At 35.5% G+C, this 15,543-nt stretch overlaps 1 protein-coding gene across 1 annotated transcript in view; it reads right to left on the reverse strand.

The window, feature by feature from the left end:
- Positions 1 to 4,030: 4,030 nt before the first annotated feature.
- APLF (aprataxin and PNKP like factor) overlaps positions 4,031 to 15,543 on the reverse strand; it is a 100,025-nt gene continuing 88,512 nt past the window's right edge. Inside the window, exons 8-9 of the mRNA XM_011945515.1 lie at positions 13,677 to 13,723; positions 4,031 to 4,544 (exon numbers count right to left, since the gene is read on the reverse strand). Coding sequence (XP_011800905.1) covers positions 4,342 to 4,544; positions 13,677 to 13,723 — 250 coding nt within the window. The 3' untranslated portion in view covers positions 4,031 to 4,341. The remainder of the gene's footprint in view (positions 4,545 to 13,676; positions 13,724 to 15,543) is intronic.

A 15,543-nucleotide genomic window follows, 5' to 3' on the forward strand; every position in this document is an offset into this window, starting at 1 on the left:
TAAAATCTCAAGAATAATGTGTGTCACTGATGGAATCACTGTGTGTATAATTTTATGGTTTCGAAGAGTATTGGCTAATTCTATTCTTGACTTTCCATCTTTTATGCTTTATGAAAAATGAAAATCTCACAGATTAATCTCAAACTTCAGAATGATTAATTTTCTTTTGAGGTGTCGCAAACTCTGCTTGATTTCATTGTTGGGGCTGGACTGAACTGCTCACTAGAGATATATAGAAGTGGGCTTATACTGCCCGCTTTCCAAAGCTGTCCTTCAACAGCATCTAATCCATGAAACAGAGTGTATGTGTGTGTGTGTGCTTGCACGCATGTGTGTGTATGGGTGCATATTTTAGTACTAATACTAGTGCCCCATCTGAGAGATTCTGACTCAGTTGGTCTCTCAGGGAACCCAGTACCTATATTTTTTTTAAAGAACTTCACAGGGGATTCTGATGCACAGCTAGGTTAAGGATCACTGTATTAATAAATTTAACTAATACAAAAATGCTAACAGAAGTACAAGTACCTATTCCTTAACTTTCACAACATTGTAATCTCTCTCTACAGATTCCTTCTTTCTGCCTGTAAAACATGCTCTATGCTCCCACCATAAAAACAATGCCACACAAAACAAACCTCTACTGATTTTATCATCTCTAAACTTCCCTGGAGTGATTGCAATCAATATATTTATTTCTTCTCCACCATTTCTTCCTGAACACCCTGACATCTTGCTTGTTTCAAATGCTGAGGAAAGGTTGAGAAGGAAGAGGGCTAAGAAATGACCATAGGATTCAGGAGAGTGGAAATCACTGATGCACCTGACAAAAGCAGTTTCAATGGAAAGGTGGTAGGAAAGGCTTGATTTGGTAACCAAGTTGAAACTCATCCTGCTCACCGCACAACAGCCAATAAGTAGGGAGACAAGAAGATGGAGCAAGGAAAGCAACTTAATTTTGGAAAGGCAGTAAACTGAGAATATGGCAGACTAACGTCCTAAAGTACCATCTTAAATCAGAACAAATTTCAGGCTGTTTTTATGTTAAGGGCAAAAGGAAGAGGAGGGGGTTGGGACCAAGAGGTGACCAATGAGTACAAATATCTGGGCACCAGCAAGGGTCCAAGGGGGTTGGGAACTTCTTTGTGCTTTCAGGTCACCATACACCTATAAATCTTTAATAAAATATAGTTGTTTACATATATAATCCCAGAATTAGTTTCAAAAACTACATGATTCCTGTTTTTACATTTAATGTCAGTGCTCTGAAATCCCAGCCTATGTGTAGCAATGGGTAAAGGCCCCTTAAATGAAAATGGAATTAGTTATGTTAGTTCTTTTGATGTTTTTCTGTTACAATTTGAAGGACTTAAAGGACAGGCACTGGTGACAGCGAGTATAGACAACACTTTTGAGGAATTTTGCTGTTAAGGGGAGACAATAAATAGGGTAGTAAAGCTGTTGGGGGGAGTGAATTAAGGAAGTTTTTTGTTTTTTCTTTAAGATGGAAGAAATACCATTAAGTTTACATGGTGATGGGAATGAATCAGTACATAGGAAAAAACTGATGAGATGGGAGGGGGGGGAGGAATTACCAGTGTAATGTTCTTAAGCACGTAAGAGATGCCTGGATCTAGGGAAATGGTTTTAAATAAAATAATAAACAATTTATCTATAATACCGGGGGAGAAGATAAAGAATTTGAGAATAGCTGGTAGGTGGGTAGATGCCAGTGAGAGTTTGTAAAAGTTCTCATCGAATAGCTTCAATTATCTCGGTGAAGTAGGAAGCTAAATCTAATCTCAGTTCTTAGGCGTGTAACCATTCTATAGCAACTGACAATATTGACTACTTCTTCCTTCTTAATATTCATTCTACTTTCAGCTCCTGTGACACAGAAAGTTCCTAACATTCCTCTTGTTCTAATTCCTCTGAAGAATCTTTTTATTTATCTTCCTATCCCTTAGACACACTCAAGATCTTGTCCTCAACTCTCTTTTACCACTTACTCCTTTGGCGACTGTGGTAGACATTACTAGTGTTCACTCTGTTTCTCATCTTTTCTGGACATCCATAAGACTGTACTTTCCATGCCCCTTCTAGTGGATAAAGCCATGTAACTACTTCTGGCCAAAGGGCTGCAAAGAGGAGTGATGTCTCTTCAGCTTGAAGCCTTTAATTACACTATAACCCTCTACTTTCTGTATTCCCATTGCAGTCATGATTAAGAAGGTCTCATGATCCAGATGACACAACTACAGGAAGGCAGAGACTCTAAAATGCTGGAATGCTGAGTTGCTACCTGGAAGACAGTGCCCTAGAGGGTCACCCAACACAGAAAATCGTGGCATAAGAAAACATTCCTTGTGTTAAGGCACTGAGATTTTGGAGTTACCCTAGCATAACTAGTCCAACTGAATGGTACAGTGACCTACTGGAGTGGTTCTCAAAATTTTCAGCCTCAGGACTCTTTTCACTCTCAAAAATTACTGAGAAACCCAAAAAGCTTTTGTTTATGAGGGTCGTATTTGTAGATAGTTACCATACGGGAGATTATAATTGAGAAATTTTAAAAATATTTAGTAACTCACTTAAAAAGAAGAGTAAACCCATTACACACTAACACAAACATATATTTTATTTAAAAATTGTGTATTTTAAAGAATTTAGTGAGATGAATGGCATTGTTTTAAATTTCTGCAAATCTCTTTAATGTCTATCTTCTCTAGAAGACAGGTAGATTCCTATGTCTACTCTCATATGTTGTTTTGCTTGAATTACATGGAGAAAACCAGGCCTTACACAGATATGTAGTTGAAAAGGAAGGAATATTTTAATAGACTTTTCAGAATAATGCTTCTATCGACATTGTGTGCAGTTTTTATATGGAAATGTTTTCAATTCCTTTGGGTATATACCTAGGAGTAGATTAAGTAACACTTCAAGGATTAAGTTAGTGACAGGGATGAAAATAAGTTAAATATTAACATTCATAGACTTGTTATACTACCAAGGTTAAAGGGACATTATAAGGGGAAAAATAGTTCCCAAATAACAATAAGAAATAAAATCAGAATAATAGGTAATAGTCTAGAGAAATGTTTATCTTATTGTTATTCCAGTTTAAGTAAATATTAAATATTATACAATTGCTGGGAGATATATTTAAAAGCACTGAGAAATAATATTACAAATATGTTTTGCCTTTTAAAATATAAATTTTTAGGTTCCTTTAGAGTAGAAAATATTAGTATTTAACAAAGACTCTTTTGGCTTAGTGATTTAGTATTTCAATAAATATCTCCTGCTCTGTGTACGCAACCCAACTGTTATTAAAGATTCTAAACTACATTTTAACAATTCAAAGTCACTTAAAATGAAGAGCATTATAGGGCTTAAAGTAGTTTTAGAACAGAAATACAGAAAGATATGTCATGAAACTGAAGAATAAGTGGTTTCTTCTTGATATGGGAGGCCAGAATCTTGAACTTTCAACTGGTAAACAACTTGCTACTTTCATCAGAGGTCAAAAAAACTAAGGCAAAATTCATGCCATTTGAGAAAGCTATGTCATTTCTCTATTCTTAATATAAAGACAGCACATTGAGAGTTAAAATAATCAGGTAGGACTTTAGTTTGAAAAAAAAGGTCAAATTCTTTGAGTTTTTTTACTTTTAAATTCAAACGTACAGTAAATTGCAGATGTGGAACACAAAATAACATTCCCTGCATGGTGAACATTTCTCTTCTACAGCCTAGTTGAATCTATTTTCAGTATCCATTTGGAACCAATCTTCCCAAGTTTTGAAGGACAAAAGTAGTAAGTGAAATTGCAAAGCTCACATCTAAGGTACTAGAAAAAAACAGCCATTATGTAATGGCTGCATTTTTAAAATCCTGGTTCTGCTTACAGAATTACTTCAGTAACAATGAAAAGAGGCATGTTTTCATGTAATTTGCCTGGTTATACTTGCAGAGTACTCCATAAAGATAATCTTTGGAAAAAAATTTACAAAGACCAAAGTTTTGCGCAACCTATGGCTTTCACTTTTTATTACCAATATACAAAGTACATAAAAAATATCCATTTTTACTCTACCTTCTCTGTCTTCCTATTTCCAGATGCTTTAAGTAGGAAAGAAAAGGCAAGGCAACAAAAAATTCCATCTATTATACTGAAGGCTGACGTTTCCAATGTCTCATTTGTAAAGAGTCAGTAGTAGAAGTCATTAACTATCAAAAGAAGGAAATAACTGTCACTTAAGTACCTCCTTAGTTCATAAATGTTTTCCCACAAAGAAAAAGCAAATGTAAGGCACATATGACTACAGAAGTTAGTTACTACTTTCTTTTCATAAACTTTTTTGCTTCTTTCAAAAGCTCTTCCACGTCTTCCTTCTCTTCATCTTCCTTTCCTGGTTCCCAGTCAGAATCTTCATCTGTTGGCTCATAGTCTTCTTCCTCATCATCTAGAAAGCTGTCGTTCAGGTCATACTCACTGGGTTGCCCAACATTATCGTTATCTTCATCTAAAACATTTCTCACTGAAAAACAGAAGATTGGTACACAACACATCAATCACCACTCAACCTGGGATGACAGACATCTACCTATAAAATGTCTTTCTGCATCCAGAGAATTAATTTTATTAATGCATAGCTTACCACTACAAATTTCTGGAAAGGGCACTAAAATGATGCTTGTTATTTATTATTCTAACTTTTCCTACCATGAGGTTCCTGAAACTAAAATGGCCCATGAGATTAATAATAATGGTTCCTTAATCTCATAATCACATTCACAACATCCCATCTTCCCATGTGGTAGAATGTATCTTTGTCCTAGTTATTCACTGCCCCTTCCTGTGATATGATTATACTTCCTCACTTCTCAGGGATTGCCCAAAGAAATGTGAGTGGAAATAGTGTGTGTCACTTCCAAAAGGATGCTTTAAGACTCTTTCTCTGGTTCTGCTATTGCCATTTCCCCTCTGCCACAAGAATAGCATGTCCCAGATAGAGGCTGATCCCTCAGTCTGGATTCCAGGATGAGAATACACATGGCACAGGGCCATAGCCAATTCACAGCTGCAATAAGGAGAAATACACTGAAATAAGTGTATTTATTGTTATAAGGCACTGAAATTTAGAAATGTTTGTTATTACAGCAAACCTAGCAAAAGCTTATTGACACATCAGGGCATTAGCTTAGATACTTTGGAAAGTTTAGTTTTATAGATCTAAGATATTAATAAGACTAGGATTGCCATCACAACAGACATTATAATTTACAGATTTCTAAGTAATATTATAATACTAGAATTATTCTGTCTCCAAATTCATTTCTTCCCTCATCCTACTCCTTCCACAGTGAGCTACAGAGTTGCTTTAAAATAAAGCAGTGAAAGACTCTAGGACAGTGTGGAACATTCAAGAAACAATTAAGAAGACTGTATCTAGAAATCTGAATGGCAGAGGACAGTCCCTGATGAACAGCAAATGTATAGGTTAAAAATATTAATGTCTGTAATTTAGTATATACTTTGGTTAATATCTTTCTAAAATGTTCACATGCAACATACAGTTATAATTTTAAAAACAAAGTCAATGAATTGGGAAAAATGACAAAGGAAGTAATATATCTGTCCTTTTAACCCTTAGAGCCCAATACGCTTGTATTTCTCTTTTTTCTTTTTTTCTTGAGATGGAGTCTTGCTCTGTCACCCAGGCTGGAGTGCAGTGGCTGGATCTCAGCTCACTGCAAGCTCTGCCTCCCCGGTTTACGCCATTCTCCTGCCTCAGCCTCCCGAGTAGCTGGGACTACAGGCACCCACCACATCGCCCGGCTAGTTTTTGTATTTTTAGTAGAGACGGGATTTCACCGTGTTAGCCAGGATGGTCTCAATCTCCTGACCTCATGATCCACCCGTCTCGGCCTCCCAAAGTGCTGGGATTACAGGCTTGAGCCACCATGCCAGGCCACATTTATATTTTTCTTAATATCAGTACTCATTCCAGAAAGGATTTGAGACAGTTTATAATAATAAAATGCTAATAAAGGTAGAAATCAAAAACATAAAAAGCAGAATACACATATGATAATCTCAATTTTTAACACAATTGCTAAAAACAGAGCATCAAATTTATCCCCAAGATTCTTGGTAGCCACGGCTAACAAGGCAATATAATAACTTGCACAATTCTCATTATAGTAGGAAGCTCACCAGTTCCTTAAGAAAAATCTTGCATTACATTTATCTGTATACACAGCTCCTGTAAACATCTGGAGGGCATGTTTTATGTCTAATCTCAGTTACCCATATTTTTAAAATAATAACATGCATTTTTTAAAAATTGGAAGGCAGTTTGCAGTTGGGAAAGGGAGTGAGAAGGAAAGAACATCAATATCTCTATTTTTGTCAGTTTTCCTCTTGGAAGTACCTTATACACATAATTTTCTTTTCTAAGATGTGAATGCACATTATCACATAACATGTCCTAATGATATCTCAATAAACAGTTTCCTTTCAGATTCAGAAATCACTTAGCAGCTTTTCAAGAAAAACAGATACAAAGCTGAAACAACTCCAGGTTCTCTGCTCACTTCATTGGCTGCTCCTTCTCAGTTTTCTTTGCTGGATTTTCCTCATCATCCTAATCTCTAACTTTTTAGAGCTGGAACTTCTTCTCTAACTCACACCTTAGATGATTTCATCCAGTCTTATGTCCTAAATTCCCAAATTCACATCTTAAGCCCTGATCTACTGCCCTGAATTCCAGACTCATTTATCTGGATACCTAAGCATTATCTGTACTTGGATGACTTAGAGGCACCTGGAATATAGCATTTCCAGAACATAACTCTTTAGTTGCTTCACCCAGATCTGGTCATTCTATTTATCGGTCTTGAATATATGACTTCTCTAATCATCCAACCATCTAGTTGTTTTAGCAAGAAATCTTGTAGTCATCCTTGAATATCCCTTACCGGAACCCAACATGTAATACCTCAAGAGATCCTGTTAGCTTTACCTGCAAAGTAAATCCACCACTTCTCATTACATCCACTCTAATGCCCTGGCCCCAGTCCTACCACCTTATTCCTGGATACAATATCCTCCTAACTGTCTCCCTTGCTTCCATTCTAGTCTATTCTTCACACAAAAAAAGTCAGAAAACCTTCCAATAGCTGTCTCACTCTAAATAAAATCTAAAGTCTTTATTTACACGTCTCAGCTTTGAAGACTGTACTCAACTAGCCCACTAGTAGTTTTCAGATCTCATCCTATGCCATTCTGTTTACTCGCACTGTTCCAATTGTATTTGCTCTTTGCTATTCCTACAGTACAAACATGGTCATCACCAGGGATTTTAAACTGATGATTCCTAATGCCTGGCATATTCTTCCTTAGATAATCACCTGGCTTGCTCCCTCCTCCAAGCTTTGGCTCTAATGTCAAATTATCAGAGTGCTTCTTTTACCATCCTATCTGACATGGCACTCCCCATACCATATACACACCCTTGCTATTCTGTCCTCCTACACAGTTTATTTTTCTTCTAATTATCAACACATGACATCAAATAATTGCTTATGTGTGCACTGCCCATCTGTGTACAATTCTGCAAGAGCAGGGCTTTGTTTCTATTGTGTCCTTAGCTCAGACAACAGTGCTTAACATGTGGGAGCACTTAATAAATATATTTGTTGAATGTATCAATATGAATAAGTGAACCATTTGCAAATCAACTACTGAACATCTTTAGTTTTACAGAAACCCTTCTTATTTTAGCCTACACTTTTGATCACTAGCCTGCCAGTCAATATAATGAATTATGTAAAAGACCTTAATTCTGCTAAATGAAGCCTCAGTGAACCCTGGAAATATTTAGCAACTTATTAAGAAGCCCCATTTGTTAAGGCAGTAAGGCCACATTAATCGGAATAATTTTGTTTGTTTACTCAAAAAAAAGCTCCTATCTATCATCACTTACATTTTATGTTTACCTTTACACATTAATGTTCTTTTAACAAGAAGTCCAGAATCTAACAAAACCATCTGTAACAGAATTCAACGTAGCTAGTTGTCAAATTTAATCCACCTTAACTCATATGAACAGGTACTTTATACTTTAAGTGAAGACACCTGAAGAGCCAAGTCATGACATGAGCACAAAGTCAGCTCTAGAATTCAGCACTGTGTCCTTTGTTAGTGGTGTCACACAGATCCTTCATAACAGGGTTGTAAATGCTGATATGTGATTATCTTTGAGGGACCATTTAATAGATTATATTGTGGAAAATTCAATTAATAACTTTAAATATTATATAAAACAAATGCTACCCAGATGACTTTCCTTTTTTAAAAATTGCTAGTAGAATCTGAAGGTGTTTTTAGAGAAATATCCAATTCTGCCTTTCAGTGTAACTGGGCCAAAAAAAAAAAAATTAAACTTTACTTACCTGGAAAATACTCCGAATACTGATTTTTACAATGACACACGTATTCTCATTACAATATTTCCAAGTAAATTTATCTTAGAAAGCTTTTTTTTTTTTAATTTGGGTTAACACTTCTAAGTTAAGGTAAACTTGAAAGAAATAAGTCTTTTCTCTATTTTTGCCTAGAATGCTTACAAATTTCTTCCTGCTAGTTACCTCTGATCTCATTTGATTGTCTATAAGAACCAGAAGTTGTTCCGGCTTTTTATCTGTTTTTCTTTTAAAGCTGTTAAGTGATTTCTGAATCTGAAAGGAAACTGTTTGTTGAGAGATCATTAGCACATGTTATGTGATCATGTGCATTCACTTCTTACCCAACAAAAAGACTCTTTAAAATAGCATAGTTTAAGAGAAAGAGGACTAGACCAGGGGTTAGAAGTCCAACTATCTGTGTTATAAACAAGCTCATGACAATGAACAAGTGACTTAACCTACTGGAAATTACTTTTTTTTTTTTTTTTTGAGACAAGGTCTCGCTTTGTTGCCCAGGCTGGAGTGCACAATCTCGGCTCACTGCAACCTCTGTCTCCCAGGTTCAAGCAATTCTCCTGCCTCAGCCACCTAAGTAGCTGGGATTACAGAGGCCCGCCACCATGCCCAGCTAATTTTTGTATTTTTAGTAGAGACGGGGTTTCACCATTTTGGTCAGGCTGGTCTCAAACTCCTGACCTCAGGTGATCTACCCGCCTCAGCCCCCCAAAGTGCTAGGATTACAGGTGTGAGCCACTGCGCCTGGCCAGAAATTACTTTTTAAACTGCAAATCATTCGATTAAATGATCACAAAGATATTTCTAACTCCAGAGTTCTAATTTTAAGGCCCAAATAGGAACCTTCATTTTCTCTACAAATCAGTGAAGTAAAATGAAATGTGGATAGGGATTGACAGCTTCACTACTTAAAGCCAGAAGTGGCGAAATACACCGTCACTGGTTTGTAAACACTGATGGGTAATGCTGAACTACCATTATGAAAAATAACTTTTAGAAAAAATAATAAAATCTTTAACATATTTAAAACAACACATTATTTACTATACGGAATTAGAATATGGTAATTTCTGATTTTTTATATGCAGAGGAATTTATAATATGAGAATGACAATTACACATTTTTGTCTAATATTTCTTTTACAATTTAAAATTTCACCATTAATTCTTATCTCAAGAACTAAATCTTCAAACTATTGAAGAGCATACTGTGTGACACACATGCCGCAAGAAATGTTGATTTTGCATGGAGAAAAATCTTTTCAAATTGCAGTGTTTTGTTGAGACAGGGTGTTGCTGTGTTGCCCAGGATAGAGTGCAGTGCCACAATCATGACTCACTGCATTTTTGACATCCTGGGCTCAAGCGATACTCCCACCTCAGTCTCCCAAGTAGCTGGGACCACAGGTGTGCCCATAACCACAACGGTTAATTTTTTTTATTTTTTGTAGAGATGTGGTCTCACTCTGTTGCCCAGGCTGGTAGTGAACTGCTAGGTTCAAGCGATCCTCCTGCCTTGGCCTCACAAAGTGCTGGGATTATAGGCATGAGCTACTGCACCCAGCCAAACTGCAGATTTTTACCACTAGTTTTTTGGTGTTAGGTCTAAGATGACAGGCGCTCCACGGCAGATTAATAGTTTAACATTGATAATTCTCCATGTTTTATTTTCTTTAATTTTCTATTAAATCTTAGGACTAATTAGGATGTTAATTTTTATTAAGTAAATAAATATTTCGGCTCAATATTCCTAAAGCTGAAAATTTACTATATTTACAAGAACAACCATTTTTAATAATGCTTCATTTTACTATTAAAGACTATTTTTTAAAAATGCACTAAGCAACTAGTTGGTATTTATATTTTAGCTTTTGTATATTTTTTATCTACTTTATTATATATAAAGTTCATTTCTTTTTATAATTCCATTGCAGCAGGCTTTCTCATATTCCGTACATTAGCTTTCTACACATTAAGTAGCAGTTTATAGAATTTCATGTAAATCCCACTAAGCCTCCTTAATAGCTTTCTTTCTAGATCTTTTAGTTTTACCTTCTGAATAAAAAAGTATATATAAGCACGTACATGTATACAATTGTAGACATAGAGAAACATTAAAGTAGCTATCAGGGGACCATTCTAAATTTTCAGTCATGAATGGTATCAATCACCTAGAATAATACATATCACATAATAATAGAGGCCAGAAAGGAGGACCCCAATAATTAGATAAAATATTGATGATAATTTCCTTTAAATGTTGTCAACAGGTGAGGCAGCTAAAAAAGAATAAAACAAAATCTTCCTGGCATTGGTTACTTTAGCATTCAATAACTTGTGCAAACATTGTAGCACTCTGAAAAAGTGTGGAAAGTTAAATAAAATTTTAAACCAATTATATATACAAGAAACATAACAAATGACAAGAGTCAAACCTACAAGAAACAGAATGCACTATATAAACTGTTACATGTATAGAAGCACTCTATAGATGAAAGTGTTTTAGGGGTATTACAAATCAGAAATTAAACAGTAACAGTTTAATGTAGTTATTTTAATGCTGGCACTACATTAATAATTGCATTATCTTGTTATATATGTTCTTATGATACCCCCACCTCAAATTCAACATGTTTAAATGAAAGCAAAAACAACAAAACTCCCTAGTTCACCCTATTCCCTATCGTGTGCCTTGTCCAGTCTCCTGATAATGTGTACTATAATCCTGAGTCATCCTGACTTCATTTACCTCATCCCCATGTCATAGTCAACTGATTAGTTGGTAAATCCTCTTGATTCATCCTTCAAAAATCCCTCTTATATCCAGTCCAACCTTTCCATGTTCATGATAGCTGCCCTAGTTCTAGCCCTTTATTCTACCTAACTAATCTCCAGGCTTCCCCCTCTCTAATTCAAACTGTTTATTACCAGTTTGATTTTGGTAAAATACTGGCTCATCATTATGTGCCAAAGTGCCCATGTCTTTGGTCTGGCCGTAGAGAGTTTCCATAATCTAGCTTCAATACACCCTTTTAGCAACATCCAAAGCAGCTATAGAGACTTCCCACATCAGTTAAAATGATCCACTTGCTAACTCCAACTACAACACTTCTACTTTGATGTCCTTGATTGATCTATTATTCACTTTGCCTGTGATGTCCTATACCAACCTCCTACACAGCAAAGAAACAAAAGTGATTGAAATCCTACCCTCTTAAAGGCCAACTTTTACTTAAAATTCTCGTATCAAGTCTACCTGATAATCCCCAGCAGAAAGTACTCCCTCTCTTTCCCCAGAGACTTCAGAGCATCTCACTGCAAGTGAGGAGAGCCAGAGCTGGTTCCCATAACCACAATTATGAGCTGGTTCTCATCTCTCTGTAGCTTTTTTCACGTGGAAGACATTCAACAAATAAATACGTGAATGTGTGAGTAAATGAATCAATACATAGCTGAGATTAAGATTTGGGGGTACTGTTAAATCTTAATGATTTGGGATACAAGAAAAACAAGTATGTTAGAATTCTTTATTAGGTATCTCTAAATCAGAAAAATACAATGATACCTCAACATTTAATATTTGAAATACTCAAAATCCCCAATTTTTAGATTTTGTAGGGTAAGAGATGTTCTGACTATATTGCCACATAGCAACTTTTGAAAGTATATTAAAAATATAAGACTAAACCTATAGCCTTAAACTTATTCCTTTAAAATATATATACTTCTATTAAAAATGATCTTTTCAATAAAATCAAGTTTTTCTTTAAAAAGTTAAGTGTCTTAAAATATGTTCTTCATTCAAAAAATACTTCCATAATTTCAAGAAATTTTCAACAAAAATTCAGATATTTTTAACTATGCTATATGATGTGTATTCATAGTTTTTAGGTAAATATTTCCTATTTCTGTAAAGTTATATAAATGTGTCAAATGCTCTTGCATGGGACAATGCTACCATTTGTGAACAATATATACTTTTAATCAAATACAATTACATTATTGCTAGAAAGGAAGACACTTAAACTACCATAACTGCCACATCATGAGATACGAGCACAGTAAAGAAAGTATAATATATAACATGTAACCTCCATACTATGTTAGCTCAGATAAAGGAAATATTTTTATGTCTGGAGTACTAAAGCACTAAAGTGTGTTTCAATAAGAAACATCAAATGGAATTCCTGTATAGTGAAATCATTTACTTTCATCACTTACTTGATTACAAGTCAGTTGTTTGTATGCACATATAAATCAAGTGAGCACAGCCTTGATAGTATGCATTTTATTTTCTCACTCTGTGAGCAGAAATATTATGTGCTGAATCAGCCTCTGTATTATATGAATGATATGAAAAAGTCAGATTTTATTAAAGAAGAAAAATGTTACAGTTTAGAAGCATAAGAAACAGAAGGTAAAACAGATTGAGGTAAGTAGGACAGATGGACATTTGATGGTTGCTTCTCTGGTGTCTATCCCCCCTCCTCCCTTCCTCAAAGCTCTAGCTTTTATTGGAGATGGCTCTGGTTCTGATGAAAGTGACTCCACTCTGGTTTTAGGAGTGGTACAAACTAATCAGTGGCCATGGTGATTGGATCAAGGTTAAGAATGTGATCTAATCTAGTAATAAAAAGTGAATTTTCTGATTTTTCCCAGGAATCATGAGGGTCAAAGTTGTTTATGCTCTTTACGGGTGATTATCGTCCCAGCTGAATGAGGATACATAAAGTCCCTCACTGGAAGAGGAGCCAGCCTTCGGATGATAATGACCCCTCTAAAGACAGAATAAAGGAAAACATTTGGGTCCTAGGGGACACTATTGACATTATTAATGAGCCAAAGCAATATAGCTTATATAAATCCAGCCCTAGCTCTGGATGTTTTAGTTACAGAAGTCAATTATCATTTAGGCCAGTTTAAGATTTTGTTTTCAGGTACTTGCAAACAAAAGAATCCTAAGAGATATAAGGCAAATATATATTGTGGACAATGGGGAAAGCATTTGCTATATCAAAGGGTTGCAGATTTTTTTTTTTTAAGAAAAATCATTAAAATCAGCAATTCAACAAATTCACAGAAGCAGAGATTTTAAAATATTTTCATAATAACTGGAAACTATCTAGGTTTAATAGGAGAACCACTTAAAGGTTTCATTTTGAATTTCCTGAAGTAAAATTACTTACCTGGAAGCGTACTATGTCTATATTCTATCTTGTGCTGAGGATTCTTCCTGAAAGAAGAATGCAAAAATAAGAGCTAGTCTTCCAATTACTAAAAATTGATGACTATTTACACTAAACTAGAACACTGACTAACTTACAAATAAACTTAGGATCCAATAGACCTCTTATGAAAAAGCATTTGTTGTTTAATTACAATATTTCCTGTATGCCTACTCCACGCCAGGCACATTTCTACATGCAAAGATAGAGTGATGAAGAAGACAAAGTTCTTACCTCAAGAACTTATACTCTAGAAAGATGGAAAAGACAAAATATGTATTTCCAAAATATATCATATTTCTAAACTGTCATGTATCACATATATTAAAACATAAAACAGAATCCAAGACTCATGACACAAATATCAAATATGCATATAAGTATGTATGTGCATACAGTATTAAAAAATTCTAAGGCTCTTCTTGAATCTAAAGAAAGCGTATTCTTTCAAAAGAATACCAATCACTTGTCATGAAAAAAACACAAAAGTTAGTTTTGTTGATAAATTCAGATAACATATTCTGAAGTCAAACAAAAATTAGTGTTTGAAGATCTATTTTTGATTACACGTACTTATGATCCCTTCTATTATTTTGTTAAACAAATGTTTGGGTACCCTATATGTACAAGACATTCTCCAAATGTCCCAGCAGTAAAATCCAAGGCAACAGGTTCATCATGACCAAACTGTCTGGTACCCCTTTCTTAGGGAACTGACGAAGCAGAGCTGGGGTACACTAACAACAGATATGTGCTGAGGTGACAACTTTTGAATATACCTGTGTCAGGAGGTATTATTTTTACATGACAAATGTTCATTTGTTCATTCAGCAAATATTGGCTGAATGTTTCACTATATTCTGGCTCTAAGTAGGCACTGAGGATAAAATATTTAACCAGATACACATTCTTGCCCCTAAGGAGACAGAGTCTGGGGGCAGGAGCAAGGTAGACATTAAACAAGCATTTTCTTCACTGAAAAATAAGAACATCTTCTGTGAAGACAGGAAATACTCCTTATATCTTTCAGGGCATAGGAACTAAGTTAAGCCTTAAATCTTCCCTTTCTCAGGCGAAATAACATTTGTTCTTCATTTTTTAAATCTTTTCATAGGACAAGTAAGGCAATTTTTAAAAAATTATATAACAGGTAAAATATGACTTTAAATTTTTCTATAAATCCTCCCATTCAACCCTATAATTCCACATCTACTGCAATGGAGAAAAATGGCCAGTCTCAGGAAGTGGATCTCTAGCCCTGAACCTAGTCTGAGTCATAGGATGTAAATATGTCCTAGGAACGATCTCAGAGCAGATACTCTGCCTCCTCCAGGTGACAGATGAGCAATGTGAGCCTAAGGAGATGAAGTTCATGCCCAGGGTTTGTGCTTTCCAACTTGGGTGATGACCATATTAAGACAGACGTCCAGGCAAAATTGTGGACTACGTTCTCAAAATATCTCTGAAATAATCAGGTGATTAAATGTTTCACTTATAAATTCCTTTATGAGTCTACTGTAAAAAAATGTATCCAACTGCTCTTTTTCACCATTTAAAAAAGTACAGTGTGTTTAAAATATTTCATAATAAAAATTATACTTTAAAAATATTGTGGCCGGGTGCGGTGGCTCAAGCCTGTAATCCCAGCACTTTGGGAGGCCGAGACGGGCGGATCCCGAGGTCAGGAGATAGAGACCATCCTGGCTAACACGGTGAAACCCCGTCTCTACTAAAACAAAAAAAAATACAAAAAACTAGCCGGGCGCAGTGGCGGGCGCCTGTAGTCCCAGCTACTCGGGAGGCTGAGGCAGGAGAATGGCGTGAACCT

Source organism: Colobus angolensis, unplaced genomic scaffold (assembly GCF_000951035.1).
Source record: "Colobus angolensis palliatus isolate OR3802 unplaced genomic scaffold, Cang.pa_1.0 Scaffold24, whole genome shotgun sequence".
Taxonomy (NCBI): domain Eukaryota; kingdom Metazoa; phylum Chordata; class Mammalia; order Primates; family Cercopithecidae; genus Colobus; species Colobus angolensis.